Here is a 19,984-nt window from a genome sequence, read left to right on the forward strand (position 1 = left end):
TTTTCAGGATTTTTACTGCCAAGATCCCACAATTATAACAATCCCCTTTCAAGGAATATAAATTCCTTAAATGTAAAGGCACCTGTATATTTTCATGTGTACAGTGGGTATAGAAAAGTATCACCCCCCTTTAAAATAATCACATTTTGTTGCTTTGCAGCCTAAAATTAATACAGACACAGTTTTTGTTTCATTCAGCAGTATTTACTCAGTGCAACTTATAACATCCAAGTGAAAGATATAACACCAACATATCAGAAAAAAATCAAAAAACATAATCACTGAGTTGGAAAAAGGATCACCCCCTTGTTTCAGTATTTTGTTGAACCACCTTTTGCTTTAATTACAGCCTTTAGTCTGTTGGGATATGTCTCTATTAACTTTTGCACATCTAGACATTGCAATATTTGACCACTCTTCTTTGCAGAACTGCTCAAGTTCAGTTAAATTTGATGGTGACCGTTTCTGGACTGCTGTCTGAGTCATTCCACAGATTTTCAATGGGGTTTAAGTCTGGGCTCTGACTAGGCCATGCAAGGACATTCACCTTTTTCTCCTTCAACCACTGTGTGGTCAGTTTTGCTGTGTGCTTTGGGTCATTGTCATGTTGGAAGGTAAATCTTCTTCCCATTGACAACTTTCTGGCAGAGAGCAGCAGATTCTCCTCAAGAATTTGACGGTATTTTGCCCCATCCATTTTTCCTTCTATCCTGACTAGTGCTCCAGTCCCTGCTGCAGAGAAACAACCCCATAACATGATATTACCACCTCCATGCTTTACTGTAGGAATGGTGTTGTTTGGATGGTGAGCTGTATTGGATTTTCGCCAGACATATCGTTTGGCGTTCAGGCCAAATAATTAAATTTTAGTCTCATCTGGCCATAACACCTTTTTCCACGTGGCCTTAGAATCTTCAAGGTGTGTTTTGGCAAACCTCAGTCGTGACTGCATGTGGCCTTTCTTGAGGAGTGGCTTTTTTCTTGCAACCCTCCCATACAAGCCACATTTGTGGAGAATTTGTGATATTGTTGTCACATGCACACAATGACCACTCTTTGTCATGAATTCCTGCAACTGCTTCAGAGTTACTGTAGGCCTCTTGGTAGCCTCTCTGACCAGTTTCCTCCTGGCTCTTTCATCCAGTTTGGAGCGACGTCCTGACCCAGGGAGGGTCTGTGTTGTACCAAATAACTTCCACTTCTTAATAATAGACTTCACTGTGCTTCTAGGCACTGATTAAGCCTTTGACATTTTTTTTGTATCCATCTCCTGACTTGTGCCTGTCCACAACTTTATCCCGGAGATCTTTTGACAATGCCTTGCCACCCATAGTTGATTTTTTTCTTCAGTTTCACTACCAAGGACTGAAATGCTTCAGGAAAAGCTTTGCTGCGTCCCAATTCGCATACTATCCGTCCTAAATAGTATTCGAAATTAGAATTAGTACGTCCCAAATCGTAGTATGTTGAAATGAGTGTTCCAAAGATACCCGGATGGTCTACTTTTTCTGGTCAGAATCCGAAGTGCAGATCGATGCGCACTCTAACGGCTGATATTGCCCACAACCCATCGCGCGATGGACGAGGATTCGATTAGAACTACAAACACGGGTGAAAAGTGTTAAAAAACTACAGACATGGAGGACGCGCCAGTCCGGTGGTTATTTAGAAAGGTTTAAATAAAGGGGTTTGAGTGGGTAATTATCAGTATCTAACATGACGAAAGCATTGTGAACTTTTGTAAAGATACGTTTAGCCATTAACTTTTAAATGCATCATTACATTCAAATTGCAAACACATGAGGAGAGTCACCGCATTAATGACCCACGGCTGCAGACCAAGGTGCCACAACATTTCTCTCCGAAACGGTAGGAAATTAAATTAGATTGAATGGAGGATTTTAACTGTGACAAGATGATTGACAGGGCAGTTTACGGTGGCTGGACGCACGCGACAGAGCTGTCCGTTAAAGATGACGAAGTAGTATGTCCCGAAGCTTGCCTAATCTTTTGCTACACACTCAAAAGTATGTACTTTTTCTTCACAAAAAGAGTAAATACTTTTAGGTCGTAGTATAAGTAGGCGAATTGGGACGCAGCCCTTGTTTCATGCTGAGCGAATCAAAATGACCACAGCTGATCACATTTGAAAGTCAATTGGCTTTGTGTGCTATTGAGAAGGTGATTAACTACACCTGGTTGGGTTTACAAGTCATTTTTAGGAGGGGGGTGATTCTTTTTCCAACTCAGTGATTCTGTTTTTTAATTTGTTAAAAAAAAAAATCTGACAAGTTGGTATTATATCTTTCACTTGGATGTTATAAGTTGTAAATACAGCTGAATAAAACAAAAATGATTTTTGTCCGTTTTCATTTCAGGCTGCAAAGCAACAAAATGTGATTATTTTAAAGGGGGGTGATTCTTTTCTATACCCACTGTATAGACACATTTTGTGATCATATAAAATGTAATGTCTACATATAAAATTTACACTACCGTTCAGAAGTTTGAGATATTTTTTTAAGTTATTAATATTTTTAATCAGTAAGGATTCATTAAATTGATCAAAAATGACAGTGAAGACTTAAAGACTTAAAGAAGTAGGTTTCCGTTTTTATGTCCAGTGAAGTTATTGATGGTATTTGATGATTTATATCCCAAAATGTGACTTTATAAGAAGCCAAGCCCCCCACAATGGAGTCAGTGCTTTAGACATATGTGTAACATTTTGTCTGTGTCTGTTTTAATGTGTGTGTATGTGTGTTTGTCCGCTCCTTGCTAACTCACCTCTTTCAACCCCGGCACTTCCACACGGCAGTACGTCTCACACGCTAGCGTTAGGCCGCACGTCTAGCTCTCGCGACCTGCCCGCCAAATCCTCCTCTGCCTCCAGCCTGGAACCTAACAACTCTAAAGCCTGCCAGCAGCCTTCCTCCTACTACCAGTCTTACAGCATTCACCGCAGGTACCTGCCCGAGCACTGCCTAGCAAACACACACACACACACACACACACACACACACACACACACACACACACACACACACACACACACACACACACACACACACACACACACACACACACACACACACACACACACACACAACACTCCATGTCCTCATGTGTCTTTGCATTCTCCACATGTAGCTTCTTGCCATTCTTAATGTCTGGTAATTTATTTGACTATTTTGGTAAATAGTTTTGCGCTATCCATTAGAATAGACTGAATATATAGTGCTGATCAATATAATACCAAAATCACAATGTATTCGCCAAGGTTGACGAGATAACTATAATAGAGGGATTGGTTCCAATAACTGTGAAATTTCAAAATACGATTTAAGAAATATTTAATTAAATATTACCTAATATAATGTTGAATAGTATTGTTTTAATTTTAATTCTCAGTTGAGTAAACATTGAATAAAGATGCAAAGGCAAAAATATGCAAATAAAAAGTAAACCGTGTTTGAAGTTAAATATAGAACACTGTCAAAAGTTTAAAAAATAATTGAGTTTTTTTCTTTATATTGCCTAGTCCTAATTGTAATTTATTTGATTACTTTTATTTGCACATTATGGACCTGGCTTTTGCTTTGCGTTTTGTTTTGTTTTGGTTTCTGTTTTGCTTTTTGTTTTTGTGATTTTTAGTTTTTGTTTGGTTTGGTTTATTTCATTTATTTTTTCTTTGGTTTGTTTTTGCATGTGTTTTTTCTTTGGTGCACTATCCTGTTTTCTCTTGTGGTGGTACTTTTGATCTCTCTCTCTCTCTCTCTCTCTCTCTCTCTCTCTCTCTCTCTCTCTCTCTCTCTCTCTCTCTCTCTCTCTCTCTCTCTCCTTCTTCCTATCCCTTGTCCACTGACTGTTGTATGTGTTGCCGTAGCGGCTCGTTTGGAAGGAGGCAAGATGATGCTTTAAGTTCCACTTCTTCTGCCACTTCCACAACAACGACCTCCTCCGTTACCTCGCCCACAGGACACCGCAGCCTGCTGTCTAGGTACAAGCACACACACCTATTAACTTACAAACTAAACACTCAAGAGTTGGTTGTGACAGTGAAATGTGTTGATGCGTAACAGGTATTGGGCCGATGAGAACGCGGACAAGGAAAAAGAGAAGGAGAAGGAGTCGGCCGCGGTCATCCCCACAATCAACACTGCAGCCACCACCACTACCACCTCCACTACTGGAACTATACTGGGCTCTGACGGCCGAGAGAGACGCAGGTACACGCATGCACTGCAACATGGGATCACGGAGTGTTTCTGCACACTTTTTTTTGTTCTGGACGTATTTTTACCATTTTGTTTGTCCATTGTGATTTAAAAAAAGAAAAAGAGACTAACCAGCTCCATTTGATTTAAAGCAAAAAAAGCTGAATTTTCTTTGTGAAAACATAAAAATTATTTACTCTCACCCTCACATTATTTTTAACCCATTTAACTTCCATTCCTATGCAGAACACAAATAGAGAGATTTTTTTATTATTTTTTTATAATAAGTTCATAAACATAAATGTAAAGCATATGAATTGAGCAGTTTAATCGAAGTCTTCTGAAGGGATCACTTTAAACGATGATTTAATTTAGGCTTTTATTCACACATAAACCTTGATCAACGCACATGCATAGAGCTCATCAAATATGGTAGCAATTGAATCATTTTTTAACAGTTTCCGTTCTTAAACAGTTGAATAATAATTCATAATTTAATAAATCATTGTTATTAATAATAATTTAAACCTGAATTGAAAAGGTATACTAGCCATACATATTTATTGCCAGCCACAAAACTGTATTTTGCCATTTTAGACGCAACAACACAATATATGTTTTCTTCATTAGATATTTTTTTTGTCTTTTATTTGAATTCTACATGTGAACATTTAAATTGAGCTTAAACAATGCATCATGTTCTTATTTATTCCCCAAAGCCTATTTTTACTCTTCTTAAACATGCCCTGAAGAGGCTCAATAAAAGCACTTGTTGCTTCAGCTGTGGGATTTAGTTTCTTTGTGTTGCGTCTGTAGATCATACCTCACCCCTGTGCGTGATGAAGAGTCTGAGTCTCAGAGGAAAGCCAGATCCAGACAGGCACGGCAGTCCAGGAGGTCCACACAGGCAAGTCTAGACTCTCATCTAAACACCTCTTCAGGAACTCTCTCTAATAATAGACTGAACCACAGTGCGGTTTACACATAATTTGTTGCGAGATTGTAATGGTTCTTGCTTCAAATTTTGAGCAGTGAAGCTCAGGATGTGCTTACTGGAATTTATTACATTCTGAGCTCTGTGATGTGACAGGGATTTTATGGGAGAAATAACTGTTTGCATTAGAGAAGAAATTGAGTTTTACAACAAAATGACATCATTATTGAAGTCATTTAGGAGACTCATGAATGAATGAATGACATCATTGTAACATTTTGACTTTCTTTTTCAGGGTGTGACCTTGACTGATCTCCAGGAGGCGGAGAAGACCATCGGTCGCAGTCGCCCCGTACGGCCCCGAGAAGACGAGAAAGAAGAGAAGGAAAAACAAGACAAGGAGAAACAGGAAGAGAAGAAAGAGACCAAGGAGGATGACTATAGGTCACGCTACCGTAGCTTTGAGGAGGTGAGTGAAAACTCACAGGGAACAGGACAGTTTGTGGAATTTTAACTAGCATTTTGTGTGTTTTATGTCGCACGGGTGTCCTCTTTGTTGTCCTCCAGAAGTACCGGAGCACCTTGGCCTCGACCACCACAGCCTCCTCCACTCTGCCTTCTTCCTCTGGCAGCTCGTCTTCTCTCTACAGCACCTCCTCTCTGAACAGGCCAAACAGCCTGACGGGCCTCACTTCAACCTACCGCTCCACACGGGACACTGAGAGAGGTACACATGTCCGGATCTCGTTTCATCCAAAAAAATAAAAACAGACAACTTTTTATTCATAACAATAATGAACTAGCCTGTTGTTGGAAAATGAAATAATTATTACGACATGACATTTTTAAGAAGAAAAAAAAATTATATAAATTATATGTACTGTTCCAAGCACTGCAAATGCCCTTAATTGTCATGGAAAAAACAACAGCTTTGTGTCACTTTAAGTTGAGTGACATGGCACAGGAAGGAAAATGAGTGATATGGTTTTGTGACGCTACAGGAACTGGCATACAGACAGGGACTTCCTTTAGTATGGCTGCAGACTGACTAAGCCAAGCTTCAGGCCGTTGAAAATCTTGCGTTCGGTAGGATTTTTTTATGTTTTTAAAGTAGTCTTTCACCCAAGCTGCATTTATTTGATCAAAAATACATAAAAACAGTAATATTGTGAAATATTATTTATATGCAAAATAACCGTTTTCTATTTTAAAATATTTAAAAAAGTTATTTGTTCCTGTGATGTAAAAGCTGAATGTTCAGCAGCCGTTACTTCAGTCTTCAGTGTCACATGATCTTTCAGAAATCATCAGGGTCGCTGCAGGTCCTTAAAAAGTCTTAAATTCCATTTGATCAAATTTAAGGTCATGAAACATCTCAAATATCTTAAATGACATAACAAAAGTCTTAATTATCCATTTAAGAGGTATTAAATTTGGGGACGGTAAATCAGGAATCCCGATACGGCATAATGTGGTTATTAAACTTAAAAAAGCTATGACTGCAGGAAATAAATGTGACCGCTGCACAGTGCTGTTGTGCGTTCTAAGGGCTCATGGTTTCAGAACAGTTTGCGATAAATGAATACTGCACATTCATGGCAATCGATTGCTTTTGATCTACTGTTGATGAATTGACAATGTTTATTTTATGGTTTTTATATTGTAATGTGTTGATGTTTTTAAGTGTGAATATTTAAGCGCCCTCATCTTTCTGCTGATAAGCAGTATTACATTCTTGTTGAATGTTCAAGACTGCTTAATCAAGTAAAAAAATCTGAGATGCATGATTTATTTGAAGATTTTATGGTTTTGTTCTCTAGGGACATTAATTTTATTTTTAAAACTCTGCAAATAACCTGAGTCATTCTAATATGCTGATTTGGTCAAGAAAATTCACATCACAGTTGAAAACAGTTTTTTTTTTAACTTTAATATTAATCTTTTGTCAAAAAGATATCTTTGTCAGATTCATTCTTTCAAAAAAATAAAAATAAATTCGCACTGACCCCAAACTTTTGAACTGTAGTGTATTTGATTTGACATTCTCCAGCTTATATTAGTTACAATTAAACCCGCTAACCTTCATAATAATAATACAATTTATAGTTTAATTTTGAGATTGATTCCATTGTTCCATTAGCTCAGCCAGGATTAAGTCCTGGAGCAATATCATTCCCACAAATAAAATCCCGGTTTCCACCAGTCGTTTATGCATATTCATAGTTGCTCATTTGTACTCATAAACCACCATGTGTCTGTTTTCTGACCAGAGTATGATAGAAAAGAAAGAGATGACGATAAGGACAGTGAAGACAAGTCCCAGCCACGCTCTATACGCGACCGCAGACGACCTCGAGAGAAAAGACGCTCGACTGGAGTGTCCTTCTGGACCCAGGATGTAAGAAACTCTTGCACATAAAGCGCATTCAAAACTCACTCTATATGGATTCGGATTCGGATTCAAAAGACATAATGTGAGCTTTACAATGAGCATCCAAAACTATTTGCCACCAGCCACAAAACTGTTATGGTTCTAAATATATAAATATATCACATTATTACACGACTCTCTGGAATACTTAATTCTGATTAGTCAATTACTTACCTGCCAGCTGGTAATTAACTCAATTTTATGTTCACGCTAATACGTGTGTGTGCATTTGGTGATTGGCAACTGTAAATTTTGGACCCTGTTTACTTTTATAATATAGTTGGAATTTGGGTAAGACTTTACAATAAGGTCCCATTAGTTAGCATTGGTTAATGGATTAACTAGCAATAAGCAATATATTTGTTAGAGTATTTATTCATCTTTATTTTAGTTATTTAAAAAAAACAGCTGTTTAATGTTAGTTCATGTTAGCTCAAGTCCATTAAATAATATTAACAGATACAGCATTTGATTTTAATAATGTATTAGTAAATGCTGAAATTAATTTCAACTAAGATTTCTAAATGCTCTAGAAGTGTTTTTCATTGTTAGTTAACTAATGGAACATTATTGTAAAGTGATAACGGAATTTAAAATGTGTTTGTATGTCACAGAGCGACGAGAATGATCCAGAGCACCCATCAGACTCAGATGGCAGCACTAAAGGAGAGCCTCAGGTGAACATTAACTCACCCACAATGCATCTGCCAACACACATGTACCAGTTAGACAAATGCTCAGTTGCTTAGCTCAGCTGCTTATTGTGTTGGACTGTTTTTAAAGGACTTTGAGGTTCTTCCTCTGCCCAGCTCCTACTTTCACCTTGTATAGTCAAAGAACAGTTTGACTTTCCTTCATGTTTGGCACGACAAACAATTCCCTGACATTACTGTGTCTGCTGACCCCCTCCTCCCTCTCCAACTTCCTGGAATTGTCCCAGCAGCGTTAGTTCTCTTATAGATGAAAGTCGATTTCACAGCCCGCAGACTGTCACCTATTACAGGAATAGTCAGCGAGCAATTCCTAGCTGCAGAAAATCACACTTACAGCGATGAAAGAAAATATGTGGCTAGTCACATGAGCAGTGTTTAGTGTGTACTTGAGCTGTTAGTTGTGTGACTGGGGTGATATTGTGAGTCTAGCTGGGATAAGATAAATATCCTGCGTATCCTGTGCCAACATGATCCTGGAACCAGATCACACGCAGTTGGGCGGAAAACTAGGAATGAGTCATTCAAAAGTGACAATTTATTAGAGTCAGGAAGATAGAAATACAAAGAGTAAGATAAAGCTTTGTTGTTGAATGTTGAGTCAGTGGATGAAGAATAGGAAACTGCTTTTTGCATGTATGGAGAGGAAGAAAACCCAGCGGACACATTAAAACACTCTTCCAAGTGCACTTGTTACAGCATCTCATCCATGATTAAATATAGCTCAGATATGGCCCAATACAGCTAAAGATCAGTTCTTGCTTGAATGGTTCCAAATCATAAGTGTTAGGAGGGCTGCAGTATGAAAGAAAACCTAATGAGGTCTATGGGTTCTTTATGAGACAGCTGTTTTTTTGTTAGCTTAATAGCACACATTTCCTCTTAGTGAGCTCTTCTGCTTTGAAAAGGAAGCCCTGATACAAAGCTCAGTGCTACAGAATGCTTCCAGAGCAATCATCTACAGGAAGTGGGCTGCACAGTTGCACGGGTCATTGCCTGAGAGTTTAGAGTTTGAGAGTTTTAGAAGTCCAAAGTTTCCAGCCTTCAGCCAACTATAAGCACAAATGAGAGAAACGGTTATGTTTGGAATGGAATACTGTCTGCGAGTTCAATCTTGATCAAATTATTTTAAACTTTTTTATCCTGTAATTACATACGACTGGAAACATAATTGAAATTTGTCTTTCAGAATATTCGAGAACTCTAAAAAGGAGAAAATTGTGGTTAAAAGATCACATTTAATTATACTACCGGTTCATTTGCACAGACACATTAAAGACTGGGACGCATCACGCCACCGGTCGGCTGTCTGACTGCTTTTAAGCGTCGGTCCGCTTGTCGTTGTTTTTTGGTGTGTTCCGCACCATCGGCTGTAGTCGGACAACCTCTGGGTTTTTTGGGCAGATTCATCACGTTGAGAGAGAGAACTCTGGCTGTTCAGCTTAGCGAACGAGTCGGTGCACAAGAATAAAAGCAAAAGCAAGCAGTCGTCAAGATGGTTCGGACAGAAGGCTGTTATAATTTTACATCATCTTACCTGAGCTTTCGAATGCACAAATGTTTTCATAATAACATAAGCCGACTGGAATGAAGAAAGTGACAGAATGCACATGCTGGTTGAGTCACCTTTAGTCCTTTTGGTGTGTTCAAGCAGAGTTATTTGTCCGAGTAAGCTTCTTTGACGTCGACTTGGTGTGTCCCGGGCTCAGGTCTCATTACATTATGGCATACTACATTTCTCATCTTGAGCGGTGTTGTTACTGAATTGTAATAGTTCTATGCATACAGAAAATTTGCATCGTGCACAATATGCAAACTGAATAGTACTTACTTTCAAAAATAATTGTTAGTATGCCAATCCAAACTCATTCCAATACCCCGCGTGTGCTCTGAGCCGCTGGGGAATAAGATCAGACCCAGAGGTCTTGGCTGCGGATCAAGAATTCATGGAGAAAAAGCCCCAGCGGGGCTGAGAGGAAGAAATAAAATGAGCGGAGGAGGGACGGTGACCGAAGTCCTTTTACTTCCACTTTGATAAATGTGGCACTCGTGTTGAAGTTGAGCCTTTTGAAGCATGACTCTTATTAGGACAAAATCAAATGGATTACGCCCAGTGTCTTCAAACACGTCCTTTACTGTAGAGCGGTAAATGATAGATTGCTGACCCGCACAGACTCTCATTAAATAGCAGCATTAAGCAGGCCATCAGAGCTGGGAATGAGAGCGTCACAATCCATCCCAGACTAATTGATAATCTGCATTCTAGACGCTCTGATAGGCTAGACGCTAGACAAACAGACACACTAAATGCATTATGGGCGTGTGATTGATTAACAGCAGGAACAGACTTTGTAATAACTTCCCTCTTTTTTTCTCCCTCTCTCTCTATCTGTTCACATCCACAGAGCGACAGACTATCCAGGTACGCATCACAAAAAACACTCTTTGTCATTAAGTACTTAACTATGTCCTTTTAAAATGAGATAAGTATACTTGCAATCATGCTTATGAAAACAGCAGTGAATATTTGAAGTAAGCATCCATTTCCTCCCTCAGGAATGACCCTCTCTCTACTAGCACTTCCTCCACTGACCGTTACGAGTCTTATAGTAGCCGCGGCTTTGGAGAGAGCCGGCGACCGTACTCGCGCATCGAAAGAGACGACACCACTGATTATAAGAAGGTACAAACATGGCGCTGTATGATTACGCCCCGTTAAATGACGGTTTCCTTGCGGTCGAGTGTTTACTCAACATGCTCTTTCCGCTTGCAGCTTTATGAGCAGATTTTAGCTGAAAACGAGAAGCTGAAAGCTCAGTTACGCGATACAGAACTGGAGCTGTCAGACCTGAAGCTGCAGCTGGAGAAAGCCACACAGGTGAGCTCCTTTTCTGAGTGAGTTCTTTTGGGCTCTGTTTGCCTGTATATCATCTGCACTAAAAGCTTCAGAGGTCTGTTCACATCGTCTGTATTTTGGAATAAAAACACACAAAAAAACAAGTGATCATTTGTTTTCAGTTAATTCACTCAGTCATATTTTTATTTTATTTTTTATTTGAGCTCCTAAGACTCGCCAATTTTTTCTTTCATTTTTCTTGAATTGTTAGTGTCATTCTTTAACACTGAATAATACTTAAACAAAAATGAATACTGTAATTTCAGTACAATTTAGTTGGATCAGACAGGGTTGCCACACACGGTCATGGAAATTCTGGAAATATCCATTTAAAATGATGATTTCCAGGCCGGGAAGAGAATAGAAATTATTGTAATCTAAAATTAAACAAACAGATAAATATTTATACAGTAGTGGCCAAAAGTGATTTCCGATGGGGATATTCATCTTTAATTTGATTTTAGTTTGATTATACCATCAGGAAATTCTTGTTATTTTTAAATATGTTAAATATGAGGGGAGAACAAAACACTAAACTTGGCCAATGTATTTATCTGACAGAATTATTTGGCAAAAAAAAAAAAGCTCACAGGAAAAAAAGTATATATTGACTCCAACAAAATCAGTTATTAATATTTCGCTGGTTCTGTTGTTTTTTGCATGCGTTTATAATTTCTTGCCAAATGCCAACATTTTTAATATTTAAATAATGGGTGAAGATGTTAATATTCCTAGGCCGGACAGCACTTTTTGCCACTACTGTACAATTCTTAATTCAGTGGCTTTATGGATTTTTTGCTTTATGGATTTTTTGTACCATTTAGTTTAGTTATTTTCATTAACACACATTGTTAGTGTTATTGTTTAATGGTACAATTTAATGTAAAAATGTATACCATCATTTTAATACCAACACACAGTTTCATTATGAAAAACCTGGAAATGTCAGGAAATTTTCTATTATGATTTCCAGGCTGGGAAAGAATAGAAATGAATTTTAATTCTAAAATAAATAAAAATGACATTTCTATTTTCATATACTACATTTATTTTTAATATTAATAATAATACAATTTCTGGAAATAAAGAAATGTCATGCAAACCTTGATTGGGCCTCAACACTGCTCACCTACTGTATTTCATTTAATTACAGAGGCAGGAGCGATTTGCTGATCGGTCACAGCTGGAGATGGAGAAAAGGGTAAAAACAACCGTTACTTAAACTTTAAGTTTTAATGTATCGAATCATTATTCTCCACCCAAGTTAATGGCAGGTGTACTTCACACTAATGCAATGATGGGGCGTTAAATCCATAAAGGATCCTTTATGGATCAAGTCACATATCAGCAAATCTCAGCTCAAATGCTGAGATTTTGGAGATGTTTAAGAACTGCTCCAGATAAATGCTGAATTCTGTCCTCCATCGGCCAAACGGTTGGTAACTGTTCCGCACTGGTTTATGTCTGAAGGTTGCAGGCAGGTCTCAGGCTCAGCTGGGTGCTTTGGGTAACGTTTAACCTGAATCGAATGTGTTTACAGCTCTGCTAGTGGCTGAATCACATGCCTCTCACAGCCCCAGGGGCTTGGAACCAAATCCCATCAGCCAATCACAATCCCTCTTTCACTTTTTGCCTTTAAGTCACAAATGCAACACACCTTTCTAAACTTGTACAAGTGAATTTGTGTCTCATGTGAGACGTAGAGAATGGTGTGGTTTCTCTTTCAAACATTGTATCTGCATGTGTGTGAGACATTGTCTGTGTGAAAGAATCATCTTAAAAATTGTATTTGCATCTTAAGTGCAGTTTAATTCATTGCTACATCTGTTTACAGTGAGTTATTCCTCTAAATATATCCAGTCATTTTCTCTTTTCCTGAATTGTAGTACACGTGCCTATACCATACAGAATGTTTTTTAACTAATATAATTAATCCATAATTATTACATATAGTAAATATATTTATTTGCATTCTTTTTTATTACACTATTCATGGAAGTAACTTAAGCATGAATAGTCATACTATATTTCAGCTTCACTAAGCAGTGTGGTTCCCTTCACTTTGTTCACTTCCCTCTGTTTTGACATTCAATCACCGGATGCCTTCACATGATTCTGCGTGTGTATCTCTCTTTGTTTGCAGTGATAGTGGATCATGGAGATGTTAATGTGTTTTATGGCCATGCGCGGTAACATGTCAACATGTGTGTGTGTCTGCAGGAAAGAAGAGCTCTAGAAAGGAAGATCTCTGAGATGGAGGAGGAACTGAAGGTAGTACTTTTTGTCTGTTTTCGAAATGTGTTTTTGTGCATCCCCTTTGTAAATATCAATACAAACAGAAGCGCAAGGTCGTCATTACCGTAATAACGAGATCCCAGCTTGTAAAAAGCGTTCCCGTCGTCATAAGCTGGGAATCTTCTGAGAGCTCCTACTTGTATCACCTGACCGCTGCAGATTCATTTATCCGTTAATAGTGTTGTCATAGAAATGCATAATTCCCAGTCCAAGGACATGAACCGCTCCGAGTAGAACGTCATGTGTTGTCATCTCGAAATTATGGTAATTACGACATGCTGTCGTTCTTGATAAGGGAACTTAAGACTATTTTTGGGAATAATGTTATGCGTACACTAGCATATCCACCTTGTTCCTCGCTCGACTCATAGCGGAATTATCCTTTACATTTCTTGTCTCCAGTGTTTCTAAGTCAAATGACCATGTTTTCCGAGCTGATAATGTAATGTTAAACCTATGGAAATGGTTTTAAAAAAGCACAAGGATCAATACTACCATCACTTTACAGTGTCGCGTCTTTTCTCAGTGCCTCACCCGTCAAAGTTTAATGTGTGTAGATGACATGAAGCTGCCTGACGTTAGCTACATTAAAAACATATGGACGCTCATATCCTACATACAGCTACCGATTGGTTGAAGTTTTAGGGGGGTTGTCCTTAAATTGTCGAGAGTGCACATATACCTTTAATGGGGAGTATTTTAACTTAAGTGCTGCAAGCCATGCTCGTTTTCTCTTATCAGTCTTTGGCATAAAATGCAAGGCATATGGCGCCATATACAGACATTCTTTTCAGATTTGCTGGTGCTCAAAACGGAATTTGTTCAGTTTATTGCTGTTGTTGTGGTAACAGCACAGCTTAACCCTCATTTTAATTATTAGTAATGTTCAAAAAGTGTCTGTTTAATTAATTCAGTTGTTTTTTTTACTCCGTTTTAACAATGGGTTCCTATGGAGAACGGAACAGGACCGCATACAAACGGAAGTTAGCTCATCGTTTGCTCAGGAAAAAGGTGGATAGAGGACCTCAAAACGAACAGACATGGACTAAAAGCTACAAAACTTTGATTTCTTCCTTTTTTATGGGGGTTTTACAGCTCGCTTATGTGATTGCGTGGGAATTGAGATTGTTGTTTCACTGTTCATTTTATCTGCTTCATATCAAGTTGCAGCTCAGTTTAGCTGTTTCAGCCGTACTGTAAATATTGCACATGTTCTCTCTCTTCTGATGTCTCTGTTCTGTGTGTGTGGAGGGGTTGCAGAATTTAAAATCTTAAATTATGTGAGCGAGAAGTTTTCCAGGCCTTGGTTTTAATCTTTCTGTGACATGATGAATTTTTGTAGATTTCAGTATTTTAGCATTCCCCATTGAAACCCCACTTTAGTATGTGTGCATCTAACTGTATTAAGGGGAAACTTCCCCCAGAATTGTGCTAAATCGGACTAAACCTAATTTGGGCACATCTGGGATGGTCCTCATTACTAAAATTGATCTATACTGTATATTAACCTTTTTCTTTTAGTGCAGAAGACCATGAAAAGCCCAGTTCATCATTTGTTTTTCTTTTTTAAGGAAGCAAATTAAAATAAGAAATATTATGTCAGCTAACATGTTGAATTTGACCTGTTTTAATTTTAAAATTTGTCTTTTTATATTATTTTAAGCTTAAGGTCCCTCTAGTAAGTCCCCACATCCTGGTTGACAAGCAATATAACCTATATTCATTTTTTAAGTTTATATTAATCTGTATTTAAAAAAATTGATTATTTGTAGATAAGCGTGCACACGTCTTTGTTTTTTTTTTATTAGTTCTGTGATCCCATATTTTGTCACTTTTTGTACTGTTTACTTTAGTTTGCGTTTTTCTGCGTTTATTTTTGTCTGATGTCTGTCATCTCCTCTATCTCTTTCTCTGTCTGTATTTCTCCCTCTCGTAGAACCTTCCTCAGGTAAAGCAGGTGCAGTCTCTGCGCCAGTATAACGAGCGTTTGCAGGCAGAGAACAGGGCGCTGTCCCGCGTGCTCTCCAAACTCTCGCAGGGCTGCAGCCTCCTGCCCGCCGCAGACCTGTAGACCCGCCCCCACCTCCTCTTACACCCCTCCTCATGCTCCATTCAGCTCCGCCCACGCCCATATAAAGGCAGGTGCCAGCCTGTATCTGAGCTGATGCTCCGCCTCCCTCAGTGCTCTCTGCTTTTCTTAAAGGGGGGGGTTTGGGGGCTATTTTTATTCTTATTTTGTTTTATTCTTTTTTTTTTTTCTTTTTCTTTTTTTACACCATACAGTTATTCTAATAAAGAACTGTTTTGGTATGTGCTTTAGAAATGAGGGGGGGAAAGAGGAAATATTTTGCATTGATTTTCTATATATAAAAATGTGTCATTCATTACAAAATTACGTAAAGTAATTCTGCCAGATTTTTTATTTACAAATGGCATGTTTTAATTTGTTATATATATATATATATATATATATTTTTTTTTTTTACAGTTTATGAATGACATTTTACAAATGACGATTTGCTTTAATCTGAAAATTAGTATTTTCATTTAAAATAACATATCTTCATGAATAACATGACATATATTGTATGTTGATATTAAAATAAATAATTTAATTAAACGCAGCTCATATCCATCGCACAGTTCCGGCTATGTATAAACCGTTTTTAGTAATACAATTTCTGTTTTTGTTTAGTTTTTTCTTTCTTTTTCTTTTCTTTTTTTTTTGCCCCTACCCTCGATTGTGTTGCTGTGAAGTGCAGTTCCTTTTGGATGACTCTGGCATCTAGCATGAGGTGCTTGACTGGTTTTTCTGAAACTGTTTCTCTGCTTTTTTTTTTCCTTTTCTTTTTTTTTTTATACTTTGGAGACCATTCCTTTTCCCTCAATCCCAGATATTTTGATCCTGGAGCTGAACTGACATATATGCTCTGCCTAAGGCTAATCTAGGTTGCATGGCTTCTGGAAACTCATGCATTTTAATCTACAGATTGTCCTTGGTAAATGCTTAAATTACATTTGGAGCTTCTCTTGCATAATCTATTCAGTGTTGTACAGAATGAGACACTTTTTTTGCTTATAGTTTTTGTCTAGGTTTTTAAGTCCTGTTTCTTTTATTCAGTTCTGTTTTGTGACCTATTTCAGCACTCAGCTTTTATGGACTGTTTTAATGCATTTTCCCAGTCTATAACTGCAGTACTGACAGATTGTGAATCTCTCTCTCGGGAGGTATCATTACACTATTTAAAATGTAATTGTAAATGGCAAGTTTATCACAAGGAAGTTGTTTCTTTGTGTTCCTGGAAAACAGGTCAATTTCTTACCCTGGCACACAATATTTTTGCATTCTTTGTTTACAGAACACCCTTTTTTGTGAAATATTACATTTACTCACCCTCATATCGTTACAGACCTGTGACTTTCTTGTGGGGACTTTCAGTGTCCAGTTAGTAGAGTAGTTTGTCTGACTTTTCCTTCTGCGGTCAAGAAAGTTCACCAGTCCATCTATGTGGTTTATGATCAATAAGGACAGTGAGAGTGAAATCTCAGTTAAAGATCTCCATTTCAACACTGCAACCTGAAGACTGGAGCGGGCTGGGTATCAAGTAGCACTCAGTGTTGTGGTTTATACAAACACTTTGAGCCGCTCTTGTGTTCCAGCCCCTTTATTTATCCCGTCCAGTTGAGAACACACAAAGGAACTCTGTGTGTGTAAAGAGAGAGAGAGAGGAACGCCTGGCCTGAGCACTGTCCTCATCTTTACCATCTATCTGAGGGTGCATGGCTACAGTTTCCCATTGAACCGCAGTGTGCTTGTTGGTTTGTGTGTGTAAGTCTACCATCCCTTTTCAGCCAAAATGGTGCTGGTTCTGGTGCCGATGAATCTGCAGACTTCTCTAGAATGTGTATATATAATGCTTTTGAATAATTTTGTTTTTTGATATTCCAATAATTCCTGAAATAGAAAGTGTTTTTTATTTGGCAGTTACATTTACATTAAAACTCTTTACAGTTGGCAAGTTTGATCTTTGTGGATCGATTCAAATGGTCCTATTCAGTGAATCAATTCAAAGCTCTCTGATTCAGCTATTCATTTACTTCATTGCATGGGATTGTTGGTGTGTGTGTGTGTGTGTGTATATATATGTGTATACATGCATATATACAGTATATGTGTGTGTGTTTATAGCTATGCGTACTATGTATGTTTTATTAGTGCATTCAAATAAAATTCTGATACATATATTAAAAAAAGTAAAATGTATTACAAACATAAAATATCCTTATCATTCATCATAATTTAGCTCATATGATTGATTACTGTATTATAGTTTATGCATCAATCATTTTGAGTGCACTTGGCTACAGTGGCTGTTTGGTTTCCTTTTTCTCACCATATATATATATATATATATATATATATATATATATATATATATATATATATATATATATATATATATATATATATAACATATTAAAATACGTTTTGCATATCGTCAGAAAAATTAAATAAAAATGTTGAGAGAATTATCAACTCTCCTGCAATTGACATTATAGTGATATTATGGGTTCTAGACCAGCAGGTTTGGAAGCCATTCCTGAGCCTTTTTTTCCCCCCGATTCCAGATCAGGCACCATCACCATATCGGTGGAAAGGGGGGTTGTGTTGGATGGTAATTGCTGTTTGAAGGAAGGAAGGAAGGACATAAAAAAAAACTGTCTAGAGACACGCGTCAACTACAAAACACTGGTTCTTGTCTGTGAATCTAACCCTCCCCTCTTCTGTTTTCTCTTCCAGACGCTACCAGACTTGAAAGCAGACAACCAGAGACTAAAGGACGAGAACGGAGCGCTGATCCGAGTCATAAGCAAGCTTTCCAAATAGAAAAGACCCTCCCCACATCATCCGGCAGTAATGGTATTGCACATCTAGATATTAATACGAGACAACGGCAACAAGAAGGCTCAGTCCGCCCTTCCGTTTCTCAGTCCCCAGCTTTCCCTCGCTTCTCCGCTCCACCGAACGCCCACCTCACCACTCACACAGAACCACTGCGTTTACAGAACTAAGGAAAAGCGTTAGACGAGAGAATGGCATTGAACACTTTGCGGGCGGGGAAAGCCTCGAAAAACTATTTAACCAATAAGCCTTAGTTGTACATACGTCACTTGCATCAAATTTCTCTTGGCTGTCACAGAACACCTGATTTTATTTGTGCCACACTTTTTTTTTGTGATCTATCTTTCTTTTTGTTGTTGTTGTTTTTAGTTTTTTTTTTTTTTTGCTCCGCTCTTTAATCTTTCTTCCTGTATAGATGCGTCATGCAATGTGCAGCCCTCTCCTTCCATTTCCTCTTCCTGTCCTCATCCCCTCCACACTGCGCTAGAAGTCCCGCCTCGTCCTCAGAGGCACTGTCTCTCAGCAGAAGACTTCCCAGCATTCCACGATGTTGGCGCACGCTCCGCACACTTCCTCCTCTCCCTCGCGGCCCGAGAGAGACGACGGACCCCCTGGCTTTACCGATTAGGTGGACCTTGTGAAATCGAAGCTTTCACTTATGTGCAATATATGCATTTCTTTCCTATACAAATGCTTTAAGAATGAGTCAGTCACTAGTAAATGTTCACTTCCTCCCCACTTTCGTGGCTCACCCCGGTTTCCTCCTCTCCCCCGATTTCTTTCTCTCGTTTCTTTGAGTTTGTAGTGTAGTCGTTGGTTTATATCCTGTACTCCTCACGTTGTTTTAGCAGGTACTGAGTGAAGTTGTATATACCTGTATGTATTGTTTGAGACCAGCACATGGCATGCGTTTATGGTTCCCTGTCTGTTACTATTGAAATATACCAACTCCAGAGGACAAAGTGTGTTTTAACTATTTCCTTCTTCTTTTATAGTCGAAAAAGTCATTGAAAACTAATAGAGCCGCCCCCTTCAAGGGGGAAGGTGTTTTTCCTCTCAGTTTTAAGTGTTCACGTAAAATTGTGAGATGATAATATAATTGCTTCACTACATTTCACACATTTTATTCAGTATCTTTTGGAAGAGTGCTGTTCATTTTTTTTCTCTCTTTTTTTTTTTTTTTTTTTTTTAAAGCTGTTGTATTAGCCGAGGTGTTGTCACTAAAAAGATCCTAGATATCGCTAACCCAGTCCTTTTTACAATGTCTACATGCACTGTCAATGCCATGTCAGGAGTCTTGCTGTCTGGTTTAGCGAACTTTTGCCACCGCATCAGATGAAGTCCATGCATCGGAAACACGTTTTATGCATTTCAGTGGCCTTGTACTTAAAATACTGTAGTCGGGAAAAAAAATGTCGCTGTAGTTGGACTGTCAGCTGTCTCCTCTTTGGTTTAGGTTTTTAATTTTTGTTTTGTTTTCTTTCCTTTTTAAATTTCCCATCATCTTGTAAAATAGATGTGTGGCTTCATCCGTGCAAGCTGTGCTGTGACTACCAACCACTGAGAGTTAATTAAAATAAACTTGTACATTGTAAAAA

The 19,984-nt window shown here is 38.2% G+C and overlaps 1 protein-coding gene across 6 annotated transcripts in view; it reads left to right on the top strand.

The window, feature by feature from the left end:
* ppp1r12a (protein phosphatase 1, regulatory subunit 12A) overlaps positions 1-19,984 on the top strand; it is a 76,417-nt gene extending 56,433 nt beyond the window's left edge. For 2 of the 6 annotated variants that reach the window (XM_077234192.1, XM_077234190.1), the window contains 14 exons: positions 2,819-2,965; positions 3,887-4,000; positions 4,083-4,229; positions 5,034-5,124; positions 5,447-5,620; positions 5,719-5,878; positions 7,422-7,549; positions 8,197-8,259; positions 10,698-10,714; positions 10,849-10,975; positions 11,066-11,170; positions 12,342-12,389; positions 13,409-13,459; positions 18,285-19,984. In XM_077234192.1, the coding sequence (XP_077090307.1) occupies positions 2,819-2,965; positions 3,887-4,000; positions 4,083-4,229; positions 5,034-5,124; positions 5,447-5,620; positions 5,719-5,878; positions 7,422-7,549; positions 8,197-8,259; positions 10,698-10,714; positions 10,849-10,975; positions 11,066-11,170; positions 12,342-12,389; positions 13,409-13,459; positions 18,285-18,371 (1,459 nt within the window). In that variant the 3' untranslated portion in view covers positions 18,372-19,984. Of the gene's footprint in view, positions 1-2,818; positions 2,966-3,886; positions 4,001-4,082; positions 4,230-5,033; positions 5,125-5,446; positions 5,621-5,718; positions 5,879-7,421; positions 7,550-8,196; positions 8,260-10,697; positions 10,715-10,848; positions 10,976-11,065; positions 11,171-12,341; positions 12,390-12,658; positions 12,696-13,408; positions 13,460-15,419; positions 15,735-18,284 lie in introns of those variants that run through there. The other 4 variants (XM_077234194.1, XM_077234193.1, XM_077234191.1 and 1 more) reach the window with 3 other exon arrangements.

Source organism: Siphateles boraxobius, unplaced genomic scaffold, assembly GCF_051911475.1.
Source record: "Siphateles boraxobius isolate OS27281-9 unplaced genomic scaffold, OSU_SipBor_1 19, whole genome shotgun sequence".
NCBI classification, from domain to species: Eukaryota; Metazoa; Chordata; class Actinopteri; order Cypriniformes; family Leuciscidae; genus Siphateles; species Siphateles boraxobius.